At 41.1% G+C, this 19,819-nt stretch overlaps 1 protein-coding gene across 1 annotated transcript; it reads left to right on the top strand.

The window, feature by feature from the left end:
- The first annotated feature begins 3,719 nt into the window (after positions 1–3,719).
- Positions 3,720–15,452, top strand: LOC118376698 (oocyte zinc finger protein XlCOF6-like). The gene is made up of 4 exons (XM_035763443.2): positions 3,720–4,095; positions 4,662–4,893; positions 11,823–11,982; positions 12,163–15,452. The coding sequence occupies exons 1-4, from the start codon at positions 3,787–3,789 to the stop codon at positions 13,457–13,459; spliced, it is 1,998 nt and encodes a 665-aa protein (XP_035619336.2). The 5' UTR covers positions 3,720–3,786; the 3' UTR covers positions 13,460–15,452.
- The last annotated feature ends 4,367 nt before the right edge of the window (positions 15,453–19,819 follow it).

The following is a 19,819-nucleotide window of genomic DNA, read 5'->3' on the forward strand; positions in this document are numbered from 1 at the left end:
AATGAAATGTTGAATTACAAGTTTGAAAATAATTTAAAATTATTATTGTGTTACAATAGTCAGACTTCATGTGACAATATCTCTAAGATACAACTGGTCTTCTGACTTGAAGCAAAAAAAGTTAAATGTAGCAAGCTAGCAGCAACATGCTAAAATAATCAGAGCAAGCAAGCTAGCTAGGCATTTAGCAACCTCTTAGCTACGTATGTTGAATTAATACATAGAACTAGCTAGATAGCTAGGTGTCAAATATACAAGTAAGTCAGCTAACATTTGCTGTATTGACATTTGAAAAAGATAGCTTGAAAAGATCACTTGAGGCCATCAGGGCACTTCAAGCACAAAAGGTAATACCAGAGTCTTTACTGTCCTCGGGGAAGCCATTGGAATGCGCTGTTTAAATGCTTCCCCAGGCGAAGTAATGTTAGTTTGGGTTAAGATCAATTTTGTGCCCTAAAGGCAGACTTCAAGCAAATGTTGTTAATTCATGCAATACGTATCTAAAATATATCCTATGGTTATCTTCACCCAAACTAACAATAATGCTCCTGGATCAGCATTCCGATTTGTAGTTTATTAAAATTAATCTTACCAATTATACTTGCTTCTTATCATTTTCTCATTTACTGGAATATTTGAGACCTAGCTAGCTAGCTATATTTTATGACTCAACATTAGTAAGAAATAGCTATTTGCTTGCCAACTAGCTCTGTTTAGCTTAGCATTTAACTTTGCTGCCCCAGCGGCAGCATAGTTGTCCATTACTTATTTTATTTAAGTTCATGAACCTTATTCAACTTAACATTTCAATAAAGCAAATGTTAGCTGACTTACTTGTATATTTGAGACCTAGCCAGCTAGCTCTATTTATTCATTCAACATGAGTAGCTAAGAGGCTAAGAACTTGCACTGACTAGTTTAGCTAGTCGCTGCTAGCTTGCTACATTTGACACTTTGCTTCAAGTCAACAGACCAGTTGTATCTAAGAGATATTGTCACATTTGTCTAACTACCGTAACACAACAATTATTCATTTAAAAAAAATAAAAACACTAACTCAAAGTTGTATTTTCAAGATTCTCACTTCAAACCTCTGCCATGCTTGCACAAACTGTGCATCTGTTAAACTCCGCCCATCAACCTTTTTAATAACCAAACAGATTTGTTCTAAACCAACCATATTATGTCTGCCCTAAGATCAAAGTTGACTACACTTTATGTCAATCTGCTTGTGGCAGGGGGCCCCTGAGCAATTGCTTATGTCTGGAGCCAGCCCTGAGCCAAAGAATCGAGGAGAAATAATGTGTTGAGTGGGTTATTGAGCTGGGTGGAAGTTTGAATGTGCATATGTCATTCATATTTTGTATGAAATATTTCATGTGAATCATAGATGTACCAGCTCCCCACATATTTCATTTTAAAAGCTCCTTGTTGGTGCAATTTAAGGCATGAAGAAACTCTTAACTGTTGACTAACCAAAGGTCAGCATGGGTCAACCCAGGAGACAGATGTATTGACATGTCATTTCATTTCCTGTTCGCTAAGCTTTAAAAGATAAGGATACTGTGAGAAAGAGAAGACTGTGGACTTCAATAACAGCTCGGCTCCAGTCGAGAAACAAATAATGATTCATGAAAACTGTCTTCTATTAAATGGAGCATGGAACTGAAATGCTGTGGAGAATGTCTCTCTCTCTCTCTCTCTCTCTCTCTGAGAGGTGCTGACACACACATACCAACGCACACACACACAGAGACACAGACAAACACACACACATGCACACGCTTTAGAACTAAACAAGAGGCTTTGACCCCAATTAGAGATAATTACAAGAGCTACGTGATAATTAGCAACACAACAGCAACCTCACAGAAGCACCATTCTGTTACAAAACACATGGCGATTAAAGCACTAACTGTTGTTGGAGTCATTATGTAGTTTACAACCTTCCGTTTCCCATCTACCACACACACACACACACACCATGTATTTAGAGGCCTGAATGCTCTACAGAACTAGCTGAAGGACTTCCATTTTTGCCCACACCAGTAGTTCCTAAAAGTCATGACAATATATCATAAGCATTTTGTATTGATATTAATAACACCCACTATTGTTCCACTGTATGTGTATGCAGATGTCTGTGAGCTATAACTCTTACCAGTAAGCCTCTGATCATAAATATAGTTCATTATCTGTAGAAGATAGATAAAAACCAGTGAAACCTATCAGGAGAGGCCCTCCATATTCCATAATCATATTTCACATACCAATGACAGATATCTTCTCCTCTCAATGCAGGGTCTGAGCCTCACACACCCAAACACACTCACATGCGTGCATGCACACACACACACACACACACACACACACACACACACACACACACACACACACACACACACACTCAACCTATCAGCCAGTGATGTTGAAAAAACAATTGCTTATGGTGCAGCATCTCTTCTTTTCAAACTTGTGCATTCTTTGTTTTCTTTTCAGCCAAATTGAATATTGATTCAATCAGAAAACCTACTGCAGCGCCCAAAAGCACCTCATTGATGTACCAGACTGACGTTTTTCTTGAAGTGTGACATAATAACTACGTTATTCTAAAAGCAAAACACTCTTCTAAAATGCTGTTTTGTAAGGTACCCACTAAAAAAAATGTAGTTCATTACAATAAATACTCTGTCCCTGGTAGACCTATTGGGTCGGATTCCCAGTCGCAGAGTAGTCCTGAATACAATCAAATATTATATTGAGAACAATTTTTTGTCCTGCTCTGGACTAATCTGTGTCTGGGAAACATACCCATTATGCTCTAGAGACAATCTAATCCTGGATTATTAATAACTGGAAACTGTATGACATATCACTGTTATTAATCACTGAGATTATCATCTGGAGACTGGACTAGAGTAATGATTTAGGCCGCCCCGGGGTCAGTGCAAACAGTGGAGAACAGTTGGACACAAAAATAATGCAGTTTACAATATTTTCTATGCTAATTTAAAAGCTAGAATCCTTAGTCTCTACATGTGTTTTGGGATTTATAAATTCATGATATATTCTATTGTATGATATTTATACAATATAATATTGTATAAATGCTTCATGAGCTTAGCTCATCTCCTGTACTTGTAGATTGAACCAAAAGCTTGTTTCACTCCAATGTTTGTAAACAATGTAAATGTAAACAAACACTATGTTCGCTTCAAAACATGGTTTAAACTATCATTTTGATATCATGGATGGTCAGTCTTTGCATCCATAGCTCTGTCTATGAATTTGAGAGTGGTTACATTTCTCAAGGCACATATCCCTCAGCGTTATCCAAAACAGAGGCAGGTTGTCCACTTCGTAATTGTTACATAGGCGGACTCTAGTCTTAACTGTGGCAGCATTATAACAAAAGGCCTACGTTTGAAGTATGAGAATATAAAGACAACCACATTTATCCGCAGCTGACATCCGGCTTTGGTAACACTGTGAACAACACCATTGTCTTAATTTTTGTCAGCTCACAATATGTGTATTTTTCAATACATCACGGAATTAGTTTGAAATACTTATGACAAATGCGTATGTTTAATTATCTAACAAATTCAACGCCACTGATAGGAGCGCATTGTGTATCCTAATTCTACATACAACGTGTTCACCAGGGCTGCAATGATTAGTAATATACGTTTTGCAACGAAAATGAGACTTTCTACTGGACTAATTCAGGCAGGTCCCTCGCCGTTTCGGTTGGTTCCTAGTGAATACACCCAATGTTACGGGAAAATGGTAGGAACATTTCTTCTCGATTGCGTTTCATTTCGGACAATAATACAGCGTAAGGCCGGAAACATTAGACAGCGGAAAAGAAGCAAACTACATATTTTCAAAGTCGGCTATTTCGGAGATAACTTGCTAGCAGTCATGGCGAGCACAGATATATTTCAGACACAGTTATCCCAAATCATGGGGTTATTAGTTGAATCAACAGTTAGCGAGATGGGGCGACTTCTCGACGTGTGTGCTGCTGTTTTGGAGAATAAAGACAATCGTTTCCTGAAGAGAGAAATGGAGCGTGTGAATACAACCAACAAAGTGAGTGAGAAGTGCACCATCAAACCAATTATCTGTGATCAAACCGTAGAGATGGATAGAAGACTCAAGTTTATATATATATATATATATCTGCCACACTAGGGTTTGTGACTGCATGGGCAGCGCCATTGAGGCTGAAGCCACAACCCATAGGAAACCCCACGCAGGCTACATGGTGGAATCCTTCAATGTCACTGCCCATGCTAAATCGTCCTTTTGGCTACTAGAGGCCTCTGTCATTCTCTATGGATCAATTAAAAAAAAAAAAACATTTAGCTAGCTAACGTTAACCTATAACAGGGCTCTCTAACCCTGTTCCTGGAGCACTACCGTCCTGTGGGGTTTTCGCTCCAACCTTAATCTAGCGCTCCGGATTCTCATGTGAGTTACAACTGGGGTTGAAACGAAAACCTACACGAGGGTAAGTCTCCAGGAACAGAGTTGGATAGCCCTGGAATATATTTATTCAGATATGTTACAAACGAGGCAGGCAGTGAGTGTGTATTTTGAATGGTCAGTGACGGTGTCAGTAATTCAGTCAATTGTTGTTATTATTAATCTTTCAGATAAAGTTTGCATCATTCATGGAAGTGTTGAGTAAAAGCTCGATGGAGAAAATATCATTACTAATGACTGTGGATGAGATGGAGATGACAGCGGTGGAGAAGACTGGTGGAGAAGGCACAAGTGGTGGAGATGCAGTAAACTTGCTTAACCCAGACGTAAAATCACGTGTAATTATAATCTGTCCAGGAGATATTAGAGAAGCACTTGCGACTCAAAAAGGAGCCGTAAAGGGTGAGTCATTTGTGGTTGTTTTTACATTGATCGTTCATTTGTGGTTGTGGATGTTCCCATAAGAGAAAGTTAAAAGGACACAACAGTTGTATCTGTCCCATCAGAGTCTGTAGGAGCATTGGGAAATGCATAGAGAATGATAGAGAGATCGCTTTGCCTTCACATAGTATTCACACTCATTGACCGTAGCCACATTTTATTGTTACAGCCTGAATTTGAAAGATGCTCTATGAAGGAACCTCTCCACCATTTGCTGTTTACTAAAAAAATTAGAATAGTTTGCTTTATTTCAGTTTGTGACAAAACAAGCAAGTATAGTGTAAAGAATCATTGTACCACTAAAATATTGTATTTGCCGAAAGTATGAAGCAAAAACTGAACATAAGGTAAGCATAGAACATATTTGGTACCATGTTTCATGAATCGAAATAAAAGATCCCAGACATTTTCCATACGCACAAAAAGCTTATTGTTCTCAAATGTTGTAAACAAATTAGTTTACATCCCTATTAGTGAGTATTTCTCCTTTGCCAAGATAATCCATCCACCTGACAGCTGTGGCATATCAAGAAGTTGATTACACAGTATAACCATTACACAGGTGCACCCTGTGCCGAGGACAATAAAAGGCCACTCTAAAATGTGCAGTTTTGTCGCACAACACAATGCCACAGATGTCTCAAGTTTTGAGGGAGTGTGCAATTGGCATGCTGACTGCAGGAATGTCCACCAGAGCTATTGTCAGGGAATTGCATGTTCATTTCTCTACCATAAGCCACCTCCAATGTCATTTTGGAGAATTTAGCAGTACGTCCAGCCGGCCTCTCAACCGCTGACCACGTTTATGGAGTCATGTGGGTGAGTGGTTTGCTGATGTCAACCTTGTGAACAGAGTGTCCCATGGTGTGGTTATGGTATGGGCAGGCATAAGCTACGGACAGCTAACACTTGCATTGATGGCAATTTGAATGCACAGAGAGACAGTGACAAGATCCTGAGGCCCATTGTCGTGGGTCTGTACACAATTCCTGGAAGCTGAAAATGTCCCAGTTCTTCCATGACCTGCATACTCACCAGACATATCACCCATTGAGCATGTTTGGGATGCTCTGGATCGATGTGCACGACAGTGTGTTTCAGTTCCCTCCAATATCCAGCAAATAATTAAACCCTTCAGTTGATTGGACTTGAAAAGGTACTATGTCTATAAGGTCCCACTGTTGCAGTGGTGTGAAGTACTTAAGTAAAAAATACTTTAAAGTACTACTTAATACGTTTTTGGGGGGCATCTGTACTTTAATATTTATATTTTTGACAACTTTTACTTCACTACATTCATGCAGAAAATAATGTACTTTTTTACTCCATACATTTTCCCCTGACACCTAAAAGTACTTGTTACATTTGAATGCTTAGCAGGACAGAAAATGGTCCAATTCACACACTTATGGAGAGAACATCCCTGGTCATCCCTACTGCCGCTGATCTGATACACTCACTAAACAGAGAACGTCCCTGGTCATCCCTACTGCCGCTGATCTGATACACTCACTAAACAGAGAACATCCCTGGTCATCCCTACTGCCGCTGATCTGATACACTCACTAAACAGAGAACATCCCTGGTCATCCCTACTGCCGCTGATCTGATACACTCACTAAACAGAGAACATCCCTGGTCATCCCTACTGCCGCTGATCTGATACACTCACTAAACAGAGAACATCCCTGGTCATCCCTACTGCCGCTGATCTGATACACTCACTAAACAGAGAACATCCCTGGTCATCCCTACTGCCGCTGATCTGATACACTCACTAAACAGAGAACATCCCTGGTCATCCCTACTGCCGCTGATCTGATACACTCACTAAACAGAGAACATCCCTGGTCATCCCTACTGCCGCTGATCTGATACACTCACTAAACAGAGAACATCCCTGGTCATCCCTACTGCCGCTGATCTGATACACTCACTAAACAGAGAACATCCCTTTTCATCCCTACTGCCGCTGATCTGATACACTCACTAAACAGAGAACATCCCTGGTCATCCCTACTGCCGCTGATCTGATACACTCACTAAACAGAGAACATCCCTGGTCATCCCTACTGCCGCTGATCTGATACACTCACTAAACAGAGAACATCCCTGGCCATCCCTACTGCCGCTGATCTGATACACTCACTAAACAGAGAACATCCCTGGCCATCCCTACTGCCGCTGATCTGATACACTCACTAAACAGAGAACATCCCTGGTCATCCCTACTGCCGCTGATCTGATACACTCACTAAACACAAATGCTTAATTTGTAAATGATGTCTGAGCATTAGTGTACCGCTGACTATCTGTCAAATTAATTAAAAAATGTAAGGAATTTTACATTTTAAAACTTTTGATACTTAAGTATATTTAAAACCAAATACTTTTAGACTTTTACTCAAGTAGTATTTTACTGGGTGACTAACTTAATAGAAAATTAGTCAAGTAAAAGTGATCTTTACTTTCACGTACATTTACAATTGCATACTTTTCCCACCACTGCACAGTTAACTACATGTCAGATCAGAAACCATTTAAAAATATATATTTTACCTTTATTTAACTAGGCAAGTCAGTTAAGAACAAATTCTTATTTTCAATGACGGCCTAGGAACAGTGGGTTAACTGCCTGTTCAGGGGCAGAACGACAGATTTGAACTTGCAACCTTTCGGTTATTAGTCCAACGCTCTAACCACTAGGCTACCCTGCCGCCCCATGAAGTGAAAGGAGTTCTGAGACAGGATTGTGTCGAGGCACAGATCTGGGGAAGGGTACCAAGAAATGTATGCAGCATTGAAGGTCCCCAAGAACACAGTGGCCTCCATCATTCTTAAATAGAAGACATTTGGAACCACCTAAACTCTTCCTAGACCTGGCCACCTGGCCGCCTGGCCAAACGGAGCAATCGGGGGAGAAGGGCCTTGGTCTGGGAGGTGACCAAGAACCCGATGGTCACTCTGACAGAGCTCCAGTTCCTCTGTGGAGATGGGAGAACCTTCCAGAAGGACAACCACTTCTGCATACTCTACCAAATCAGGCCTTTATGGTAGAGTGGCCAGATGGAAGCCACTCTTCAGTGAAAGGCACATGACAGCCCACTTGGAGTTTGCCAAAAGGCACCTAAAGGACTCTCCGACCATGAAAAACAAGATTCTCAGGTCTGATGAAACCAAGATCGAACTCTTTATATATATATATGCCATTTAGCTGACGCTTTTATCCAAAGCGACTTACAGTCATGTGTGCATACATTCTACGTATGGGTGGTCCCGGGAATCGAACCCACTACCCTGGCGTTACAAGCGCCATGCTCTACCAACTGAGCCACAGAAGGACCACTTTGGCCAGAATGCCAAGCGTCATGTATGGCAGAAACTAGGCACCACTCAACACCTGGCCAATACCATCCCTACGGTGATGCATGGTGGTGGCAGCATCATGTTGTGGGGATGTTATTCAGCGTCAGGGAGACTAGTCAGGATCAAGGGAAAGATGAACGGAGCAAAATACAGAGAGATCCTTGATGAAAACCTGCTCCAGAGCGCTTTGGACTTCAGACTGGTGTGAACGTTCACCTTCCAACAGGACAACGACTCTAAGCACACAGCCAAGACAACGCAGGAGGGGCTTCGGGGGCAAGTCTCTGAATGTCCTTGAGTTACCCCAGCCAGAGCCCGCACTTGAACCCGATCCAACATCTCTGGAGAGACCTGATAATAGCTGTGCAGCAACGGTCCCCATCCAACCTGACAGCTTTTGAGGATTTACAGAGAAAAATGGGAGAATCTCCCTAAATATAAATCAAGTCAAATCCTATAAATGTACCAAGCTTTGTATTGTCATAGCCAAGAGGACTAGAGGCTGTACTCGCTGCGCCAAGCTTGTATTGTCATAGCCAAGAGGACTCGAGACTGTACTCGCTGCGCCAAGCTTGTATTGTCATAGCCAAGAGGACTCGAGGCTGCCAAAGGTGCTTCAACAAAGTACTGTGTAAATGGTCTGAATACTTATGTGATTTTTTTTTTGTAGTAAATGTGCAAAATAATTCTAGCCTTGTTTATGCTTTGTCGTTATGGGGAATTGATGAAGGGGGGAAAAAAAATATTTAATCAATTTTAGATTTAAGGCTGTAACGTAACAAAATGTGGAAAAAGTGAAGGGGTCTGAATGCATTGTAATTGATAGTGTAAAGACTGAAGCCTGTACAGAATACGCATATTCCAAGACATGCATCCTGTTTGCAACAAGGTATTAAAGTGATACCGCAACAAATGTGTCAAAGCAAGTAACCCTTTGTCTTGAATACAAAGTGATATGTTTGGTGCAAATACAACACATTACTGAGTTCCACATTTCTCAAGCATAGTGGTGTCTGCATTGTTTGTTTTTTTTTTAGTGTATGCTTGTAATTGTTAAGGACTGGGGAGTTAAGAGAGAGAAAAAAAGGAACGGAATACAGCCCAACCCTAGTGCATATTGACACCTAGATTGTGTTGTTTAAACGGGTATAAAGCCAAGGTTGGTGATTTTCCTGGAACATGCAGTTATGGAATGTTTGTTCACGAGTATAATTCATTGGCTGATCCCTCCTGATGACCCGAATGGAATCGTGATCCTTCCATAACCATAGGAAGTCCCACCCAGTTGACTACTTTAAAATGGTGGAAGCCCTTAATGGCATTGTCCATGCCAAAACGGGTTTTTATCCATTTAGAGTCGTCTATTTAACTCTATGGATGTTCCAAGTACAGTTTCCTATTCCTATAATAATAATATAATAATAATAATAATAATAATAAATGTAACATCAATTATATTACAACATTGTGTACATATTCTTGTTGCTACAGTTAAATAATTTGTGATCGAACGGCTTATGTAGTAAAATTTGTAATTGTGTTTTTTATTTTTTTACATTGTAGAAAAGTAGAGACTCGGAGCTAGAAAATGGTATATCATAGTAGAGACTCAGCTAGAAAATGGTATATCATAGTAGAGACTCAGCTAGAAAATGGTATATCATACACTACAGTTGAGGAACAATGGGAAAGTAATCCTGCTTTGAAAGTTGCTAAACTTGTAATCTCACTTTTGAGAAAATGGCCCTTGAATGTTTTAGTAAACCTACTGAGAGCTCTTCTTTGTCTACACCCATTCAGCACTGTTCACACCCTCTTAAGCCTTCGCCCCACCCATCTCTTTAAGGATTCACATGTGAGGCCATGTACTAAACAACCAAAGATTAAGACTGAGGGCTGTCTATTGGCAGTTGTAGCAGTGACATAATGAACATTCTATTGTTGTCTGAAATCATACTTGTCGTTATGAATATAAAGTATAAACCCAAAAAGTACAGGCTGCATGACATCACCTGCCTGGTGATCCAAAATAGCATAACTAGTGTATTTTAACACAAATAAACCACCCATTTAAAAATTCGGTATATGTCACTCTATCAAACCAGGCAACACTCTAAACAATATTTTGGTTAGTTTCTAGCTTGTTAGTTAGATGGCTAGCCAGATCAAACAATGACCATATCATATAGCTGACAGCATCTTCACTTTAGCTCATGTGTCTTCATTATTACAGGAAAATAAACTCACAACAATATCATTACTTACTGGTGAATGGTGAGCCAATTACAGAACGTAGCTTACGCGTGTGAGTGCGACGAGATAAAAGCAAAGCGTTCTACTGGAGAATTTTAGAACTTGGATTCAGGCCAATGAGACAAACGTTATAGCCTCATTTGAAGGCTATAACGTTTGGTGCAGATCATGTTCTACACATCACTGGTCTCTGGTAAACACATAGTATATAAAATTAAATGTTTATTTGTCACTTGTACAGGATACAGAAGGTGTGGTGAAATGATTACTTGCACGGCGGAGTCTTTTTGTTGTTGTTGTTGTTTGTTTAGACATGTAGCTAGCTAGCTAAACAATGAACCACAATCCCAACTCGTGACGTTGCTACCCTGCATTAATCTGCGGGTATCTAACCAACTAAGTTCAATGTTAGCTAGCTAGCTAACATTAGGCTATAACTAGCTATGCAAATGGCTCTTGGATACGTGTATAATCGTGTAGTAATATTATTTGTAACGTTAGCTAGCTAACAGTACGCTTTAACTTGAAATGAAAACAACTTTGTGGCAAAGATAAAACATATCTGAAAATGTAGCTCGCTAGACCATCTTACACATGGATGGAAACTTCTCCCTCTCTGTCACGATGTTTGAAGATGTAATCCAGAGACCGGTTATACAACAGCATTCTGTGTGTTCTCTTTTTTGACTCCGTCTGCACATTTGCAATCAATCGGCAGAATTTTCTGCATCTCCGTAGCTATCATACTCCTAATTCCACTGATTTCAAAACTCGGTCCTCCAGAAAGTGAAGAGCAACACTTTTGTAGTTCTACTACGTGATATCTTTTTTTAATTTTTTAAAGTTGCGCTCGAAAGGAGTACCTACACATACTGACCAGCTCATGTTATAGACACAAGTGTGCTACATGGCAGACCAATCAGAACTCATCTCTCGGCATGTCCAGCCCATCCATTATCGCAGCCAAGTATGGCGAGCGAGAAGGTTCCCCTCTTTTTCTGTGACTAAACCATCTAGGCTTCTAATATAACAATTGTATTTACAGATGGCATACAAGTTTGTTACTAAGGCAAATGAAAGTTAATATATTCCAGAATTATTCCAGAAATATTCAGAACACATTTTTGATGAAAAAATAACATTTATTTGCATTCAAATGCCTCTCCTGTGAAGTAGTGACGCGAGCCATATGCCTAGTTTCCTGAAACCAGTTACATCTCCGATTTTTCTTCCGCACAGCAACAACCACAATGATCTTCTCTGTTTTACAGACGAGGGATCTTCTGGGTCTGATAGTCAGGAGGATTACCTAGGCCTTGCCCCCTTGCCCTCACCTTCATCAGATGAGGAATGGCTCCCTGAGGTTGATCCCAGCCAGGGTGAGGACCTTGACCCTCAGGCACCATCTGCATCTAGGTTGAAGATACCCAGGTTAGGACAACCCTAATAATTCCATATGGTAGTTTTTGAAAATAAACACATTAAGCGCTGTTGCTAACTAGCATAGCTCCCTTTTTTTGATAAAAAAAAAAAAAAAGAATTCCTCTTTAATGCAAAGAGTTATGGGATATTAGAATCCTCTTGTCTTAACCTTTTTTCTCTTCAACCTAGATCTGCTTCGGACCCAGACAAACAAGACGCAGGTAGGGATGGCGATGATCAAGATGTCCAATGTGGAGATTCTGCAGACGCCGCCCACCAGGGGCCCCTCATCTGTGCCCACCAGGGGCCCCTCATCTGTTCCCACTGTGGAAAATGTTTCAAGGAGAAATGGTATCTGACGAGACACCTTCAGTCCCATACAAAATCTTACAGATGCGCTCATTGTGCGAAAGGTTTTAATCTGGCGAAACAGCTAGCAAAACATTCCATTAAACACCAAGAGAACACCTTCAGTTGTACCGATTGCGACGCGGTGTTTCGCCAGAAATGTACTTTACAGTCGCACAAAAAACGTCACAAAACGGAGAAAACGGTCACGTGCGCGGTTTGTGAAAAAAAGTTTGTAGGGGAAAGGCACAAGTGCATTGCAAAGCAGAGGACATTCAGCTGCTCTTCCTGTCCAAAGGTCTTAAAGACCAGAGAAGGATTGTCTTATCACCAGGGAACACACTCCGGAGAGAGGAAGTATTGCTGTGAGACATGCGGCAAAACGTTCTTCACCTCCGTGTCCTTAAAAACCCATATGATGACTCATAAAGAGAAGGATCATAGCTGTACTGTATGCAGCCAACCTTTCAACAATGGACACGCTCTCAGAAAGCACATGGTAGCCAGCCACCCTGGAGAAACGCCAGAGAAACGCTTCGTCTGCGACGTGTGTGGCAAATGTTTCGCCAAAAGAGACCATCTGTATAAACACATGAGGAGACACAAGGAAGAAAAACCCTTTTCTTGTGACGTTTGTGGCAAGAAGTTTCATTCTTCGGGTAATTGCAAAAGACACGAGATAACGCACACAGGTGAGAAACTATATCACTGTGACCTTTGTGGGAAAAGTTTTACCCAGTCCGGAACCCTAACCATACATAAACTAAACACGCACACAGACGGAGAAGAAAAGCCTTCTTTCAAGTGTGAGATTTGTGGGGAAGTTTTTCCAAGACGTTATACCCTAAAAAATCATATGGTGACTCACACGGGGAAGAAACCATGTCAATGTAGCGTTTGTGGGAAAGGGTTCTTCAGCAATCCTACTCTTAAAGCTCACATGCTCATTCACACAGGGGAGAAACCGTTTGAGTGTGATCAATGTGGGAAAAGGTTCACCCAGTCGAGTCATCTAAAATATCACGAGCGACATGTGCACACGGGTGTCAAACCATTCGTGTGTGACATCTGTGGGAAGGCCTATGCAAATAGACAGAATCTGAAACTCCACAAGTGCAGTGCTTCTGCGAAACAGTAGTCTGCGCAGTGCTTATGCTAAACGGTAGTCTGCGCAGTGCTTATGCTAAACGGTAGTCTGCGCAGTGCTTATGCTAAACGGTAGTCTGTGCAGTGCTTATGCTAAACGGTAGTCTGTGCAGTGCTTATGCTAAACGGTAGTCTGTGCAGTGCTTATGCTAAACGGTAGTCTGCGCAATGCTTATGCTAAACGGTAGTCTGTGCAGTGCTTATGCTAAACGGTAGTAATCTGGCGTCACAACTAGATAATTGTCACCCTGTCAATGAGCAATATACACTGCTCAAAATAATAAAGGGAACACTAAAATAACACATCCTAGATCTGAATTAATGAAATATTCTTATTGAATACTTTTTTCATTATATAGTTGAATGTGCTGACAACAAAATCACACAAATTATCAATGGAAATCAAATGTATCAACCCATGGAGGTCTGGATTTGGAGTCACACTCAAAATTAAAGTGGAAAACCACACTACAGGCTGATCCAACTTTGATGTAAACAAGTCCAAATGAGGCTCAGTAGTTTGTGTGGCCTCCACGTGCCTGTATGACCTCCCTACAACGCCTGGGCATGCTCCTGATGAGGTGGCGGATGGTCTCCTGAGGGATCTCCTCCCAGACCTGGACTAAAGCATCCGCCAACTCCTGGACAGTCTGTGGTGCAACTTGGCATTGGTGGATGGAGCGAAACATGATGTCCCAGATGTGCTCAATTGGATTCATGTCTGGTCTGTGGTCCCCACCTGCAGAACCGCTCCTTTATTGGTGGTGTCTTGCTAATTGCCTATAATTTCCACCTGTTGTCTATTCCATTTGCACAACACCATGTGAAATTTTGTCAATCAGTGTTGCTTTCTAAGTGGACAGTTTGATTTCACAGAAGTGTGATTGACTTGGAGTTACATTGTGTTGTTTAAGTGTTCCCTTTATTTTTTTGAGCAATATATTTTTGAATGGACTCATTCCATGCTCCTCCACGTGAAGGGGAAAATACAACAAAAACTAACCAGGTTTCCATCCAACCTTTTAATGCCGGTAAATTGCATAAAGTGCACAGTGACGAGCTTGATGCTCCTTTCCAATAAATATTGAGGGTCTTATTCTGGTGACTTGATGATCGATGCTTGGCTGCCGTTTTGACAAATAAAAATGATCTCACTCTTTTGTCCATAATAATGTCATCATGTAGACGATACCCGCACTGTATCTGTGAGCTGGATGCTAGTGCAGACGTGCCAAGACCAGAGTGGGCACATTCACTATAGTCAGCAGAGTTGAAAAGAAGATGGAATCCCATTTAACTTTTTTTATTTTTTTTTATTCGTTAACGTTACATTGGAATTTAAGCGGAAAAGTTATTATGCTCACTGTGTCCATCATGCACATTCTTTTATCCTCAACAAGTCAATTTATAGAAACTCATCCCAGGTAGTAAAAATATGAAGATTGTTTTTATGCAGATTTTTAGAATATTCGCATTTAAATTCTGTCTCCAATTGGATGGAAACCTTGCTATTTTAAGGGAAATAATCTGTGTATATTTTTTTTAATCTGCTTTGAGTGTCTATTGTCATGACTGGACTCCATTCTGTGTCGGGCTGGTAGTCGTTTAGCACCAGACAGAGCCGTGCAGTGGCTAGCTCCCATCACAATGTCCTTGTGAATGTATTGATCCTGCTGCATCTAATTGGAGACCTTCATATTGTTAGGAGTCTGTTGATTGATCGTCTACTCATTATCAATCAATAGACGAGCTCATTTTCCAACGTCATCCGGTCACCAGGTCTTTATGATTAAAAAAATTATTTGACCTTTTTTACTTTTATCTAGATGAGATCAATGTGTTTTTTTTGTTTTTATTTTATTTTTGCTCTCAAATAGCAGTGAAATCAAATGACAGAATTTGTGATTTTTACCCCTAGCATAGTTGCTTCTGCTTTAAATGCAAATATTCTGTATTTTAAATAAATAAACAAATTAGCATCTGTGTATTTTGTTCTTGTGTCTCTTCTCCAAGCCACTCTGTATTAAAATTACCATCAGCATGTCTGAGCTCTCTGGCATCATATTATTTTACATTTTAGTCATTGAGCAGCCTCTTATCCAGGGTGACGTAGTGCATTCATCTTAATAATGTAGGTGGGACAAACACACCTCGGTCATAAACCATGTTTCCATCCACAGTTTTGTGATTATAGTAATATGTAAAACTGGAACTCTTATCTGTCAGCATTCATAAAATTGTACCAAAGCGTCCTGTTTCCATCATCTGTTGTGATTTATATATATATATATAATTACAATTTTATGAATGCTGACAGATAAGAGTTCCAGTTTGACATGGTGGGATCTTTTTGTAACCAGGTTATCATCTAACCTTTATTTTGCGAGTAAAGGAAGTCCGATAAGCATGTCACCATCCAATAGTTTACAGTGACTTCAGAAAGTATTCAAACCCCTTATTCCACATTGTTACAGCTGGAATTCAAAATGTATTTAAACAAGAATTCTTGTCCATCTACACACAATTCCCCATAATGACAAGGGGGAAAATGTTTTTTAGGAATTTTTGCAAGTGTATAGGAAATTAAATACACTATATATACAAAGTATGTGGATTTGGCTATTTTAGCCACACCTGTTTCAGGCAGGTGTATAGAATCAAGGAGCACACCGCCATGCAATCTCCATAGACAAACACTGGCAGTAGAATGGCCTGTACTGAAGAGCTCAGTGACTTTCAACGTGGCACCGTCATAGGATGCCACCTTTCCAACAAGTCAGTTGGTCAAATGTCTATCCTTGCTAGAGCTGCCCCGGTCAACTAAGTGATGTTATTGTGAAGTGAAAACATCTAGGAGCTACAACTGCTCAGCTGCGTAGTGGTAGGCCACACAAGCTCACAGAACTAATGTCAGTTCCATTGTGGACATTTCCCTGAAATGAGGTGTTGGCCTACCACGGCTAAGGGCTGTGTCCTAAGAACAGCTATTGGCCGTAGTATATTGGCCATATACCACACCACCTCTGGTCTTTTATTGCTTACTTATAGCCGTCAAAACAAGTTAAATTCGACATCTATTGATCGAAAATGATCTGGGAAGTTTAATAAGGGCAAATTCTTTTCTCTTGAGACATGCAGTGCATTCAGAAAGTATTCAAACCCTCTTTTGACTTTTTTTGTGTTACGTTATGCAATGTTTCATCGTGCTCATGCGCACCATCTAGTGCTCGTTCGACTTTTGAATCGGATTTCGGATTTGACACCATATTAAATCAAATATAATTTTATTGGTCACACAATTAGCAGATGTTTTTGCGGGTGTAGCGAAATGCTTGTGTTCCTAGCTCCAACAGGGCAGTAGTATCTAACTAAATGCTTGTGTTCCTAGCTCCAACAGGGCAGTAGTATCTAACAATTCACAACAATACACACATCTAAAAGTAAAAGAATGGAATTAAGAAATATATAAATATTGGGATGAGAAATGTTGGAGTGCCATTAACTAAATATAGTATATACATATGAAATTAGTAAAACAGTATGTAAACATTAAAGTGCCCAGTGATTCCATGTCTGTGTACAGTTGAAGTCGGAAGTTTACATACACCTTAGCCAAATACATTTAAACACAGTTTTTCACAATTCCTGACATTTAATCCAAGTAAAAATCCCCAGTTTTCGGTCAGTTAGGATCACCACTTTATTTTAAGAATGTGAAATGTCAGAATAATAGTTGAATGATTTATTTCAGCTTTTATTTCTTTCATCACATTCCCAGTGGGTCAGAAGTTTACACACACGCAATTAGTATTTGGTAGCATTGCCTTTAAATGGTTTAACATGGGTCAAACGTTTCAGGTAGCCTTCCACAAGCTTCCCACAATAAGTTGGGAGAATTTTGGCCCATTCCTCCAGAGAGCTGGTGTAATTAGGTCAGGTTTGTAGGCCTCCTTGCTCGCACACACTTTTTCACATTTTCTGTAGGATTGAGGTCAAGGCTTTGTGATGGCCATTCCAATACCTTGACTTTGTTGTCCTTAAGCTGTTTTGCCACAACTTTGGAAGTATGTTTGGGGTCATTGTCCATTTGGAAGACCCATTTGCGACCAAGCTTTAACTTCCTGACTGATGTCTTAAGGTGTTGCTTCAATATATCCACACAATTGTCCTCCCTCGTGATGCCATCTATTTTGTAAAGTGCACCAGTCCCTCCTGCTGCAAAGCACCCCCATAACATGATGCTGCCACCCCCGTGCTTCAAGCCTCCCCCTTTTTCCTCCAAACATAACGATGGCCATTATAGCCAAACAGTTCTAATTTTGTTTGATCAGACTAGAGGACATTTCTCCAAAAAGTACAATCTTTGTACCCGTGTGCAGTTGCAAACCGTAGTCTGGCTTTTTTATGGCGGTTTTGGAGCAGTGGCTTCTTCCTTGCTGAGCAGCCTTTCAGGTTATGTCGATATAGAACTCGTTTTACTGTGGATATAGACACTTTTGTACCTGTGTCCTCCAGCATCTTCACAAGGTCCTTTGCTGTTGTTCTGGGATTGATTTGCACTATTCGCACCAACGTATGTTCATCTCTAGGACACAGAACGCACCTCCTTCCTGAGCGGTATGACGGCTGCGTGGTCCCATGGTGTTTATACTTGCGTACTATTGTTTGTACTGATGAATGTGGTACCTTCAGGCGTTTGGAAATTGCTCCCAAGGATGAACCAGACTTGCGGAGGCCTACAATTGTTTTTCTGAGGTCTTGGCTGATTTCTTTTGATTTTCCCATGATGTCAAGCAAAGAGGCACTGAGTTTGAAGGTAGGACTTGAAACAGATCCACAGGTACACCTCAAATTATGTCAATTAGCTTATCAGAAGATTCAAAAGCCATGACATCATTTTCTGGAATTTTACAAGCTGTTTAAAGGCAGTCAACTTAGTGTATGTAAACTTCTGACCCACTGGAATTGTGATACAGCGAATTATAAGTGAAATAATATGTCTGTAAACAATTGTTGGAAAAATGACTTGTGTCATGCACAAAGTAGATGTCCTAGCCGACTTGCCAAAACTATAGTTTGTTAACAAGAAATGTGTGGAGTGGTTGAAAAACTAGTTTTAATTACTCCAACCTAAGTGGATGTAAACTTCCCACATCAACTGTACATAGGGCAGCAGCCTCCAAGGTGCAGGGCTGAGTAACCGGGTGGAAGCCGGCTAGTTATGGCTATTTAACAGCCTGATGGCCTTGAAGCTGTTTTTCAGTCTCTCCGTCCCAGCTTTGATGCACCTGTACTGACTTTTCCTGGATGATAGCGGGGTTAACATGGCTCGGGTGGTTGATGTCCTTGATGATCTTTTTGGCTTTCCTGTGACATCGGGTGCTGTATGTTTCCTGGAGGACAGGTCGTGTGCACCCGGTGATGCGTTGGGCAGACCGCACCACCTTCTGGAGAGCCCTGCGGTTGCTGGAGGTGCAGTTGCCATACCAGGAGGTGATACAACCCGACAGGATGTTCTCAATTGTGCATCTGTAAAAGTTTGAGGGTCTTAGGGGCCAAGACAAATTTCTTCAGCCTCCTGAGGTTGAAGAAGTGCTGTTGCGCCACCTTCACCACACTGTCTATGTCAGTGGACCATGTCAGTGATGTGTACGCCGAGGAACATTTTCACCTTCTCCACTGCGGTCCCATGGATGTGGATGTGCTCCCTCTGCTGTCTGAAGTACACAATCGGCTTCTTTGTTTTGTTGAGGGAGAGGTTATTTTCCTGGCACCAGTCCGCCAGGGAGCTCACCTCCCTGTAAACTGGTAATCAGGCCTACTCCTATTGTCTGCAAACTTCATGATTGAGTTGGAGGTGTGCGTGGCCATGCAGTCATGGGTGAACGCAGAGTACAGGAGGGGGCGGAGCACGCACCCTTGTAGGGCCCCTGTGTTGCGCATCTACGTAATGGTGTCGTGTCCTACCTTCACCACCTGGGTGCGGCCCGTCAGGAAGTCCAGGACCCAGTTGCACAGGGTGGGGTTCAGACCCAGGGCCCCAAGTTTAATGATGAGCTTGGAGGGTACTATGGTGTTGAAGGCTGAGCTATAGTCAAAGGAACAGCATTCTTACATAGGTATTTCTTCTTGTCTAGATGGAATAGGGGAGTGTGCAGTGTGATGGCGATTGCATCTTCAATGGATGGGGTGGTATGCAAATTAAAGTAGGTCTAGGGTGTCAGGTAATGTGAGTGATGATGTAGTGAGCTCCAGCTAACAGATAGCAGATACAGTGCTGGTGCAGACTACTACTACATCATGAGATTATGGACAAAGGAGACAGATTATTTTTATTAGTCAAACGGCAGCC

The sequence above is a fragment of the Oncorhynchus keta genome, chromosome 8 (genome assembly GCF_023373465.1).
Source record: "Oncorhynchus keta strain PuntledgeMale-10-30-2019 chromosome 8, Oket_V2, whole genome shotgun sequence".
Classification (NCBI taxonomy): Eukaryota; Metazoa; Chordata; class Actinopteri; order Salmoniformes; family Salmonidae; genus Oncorhynchus; species Oncorhynchus keta.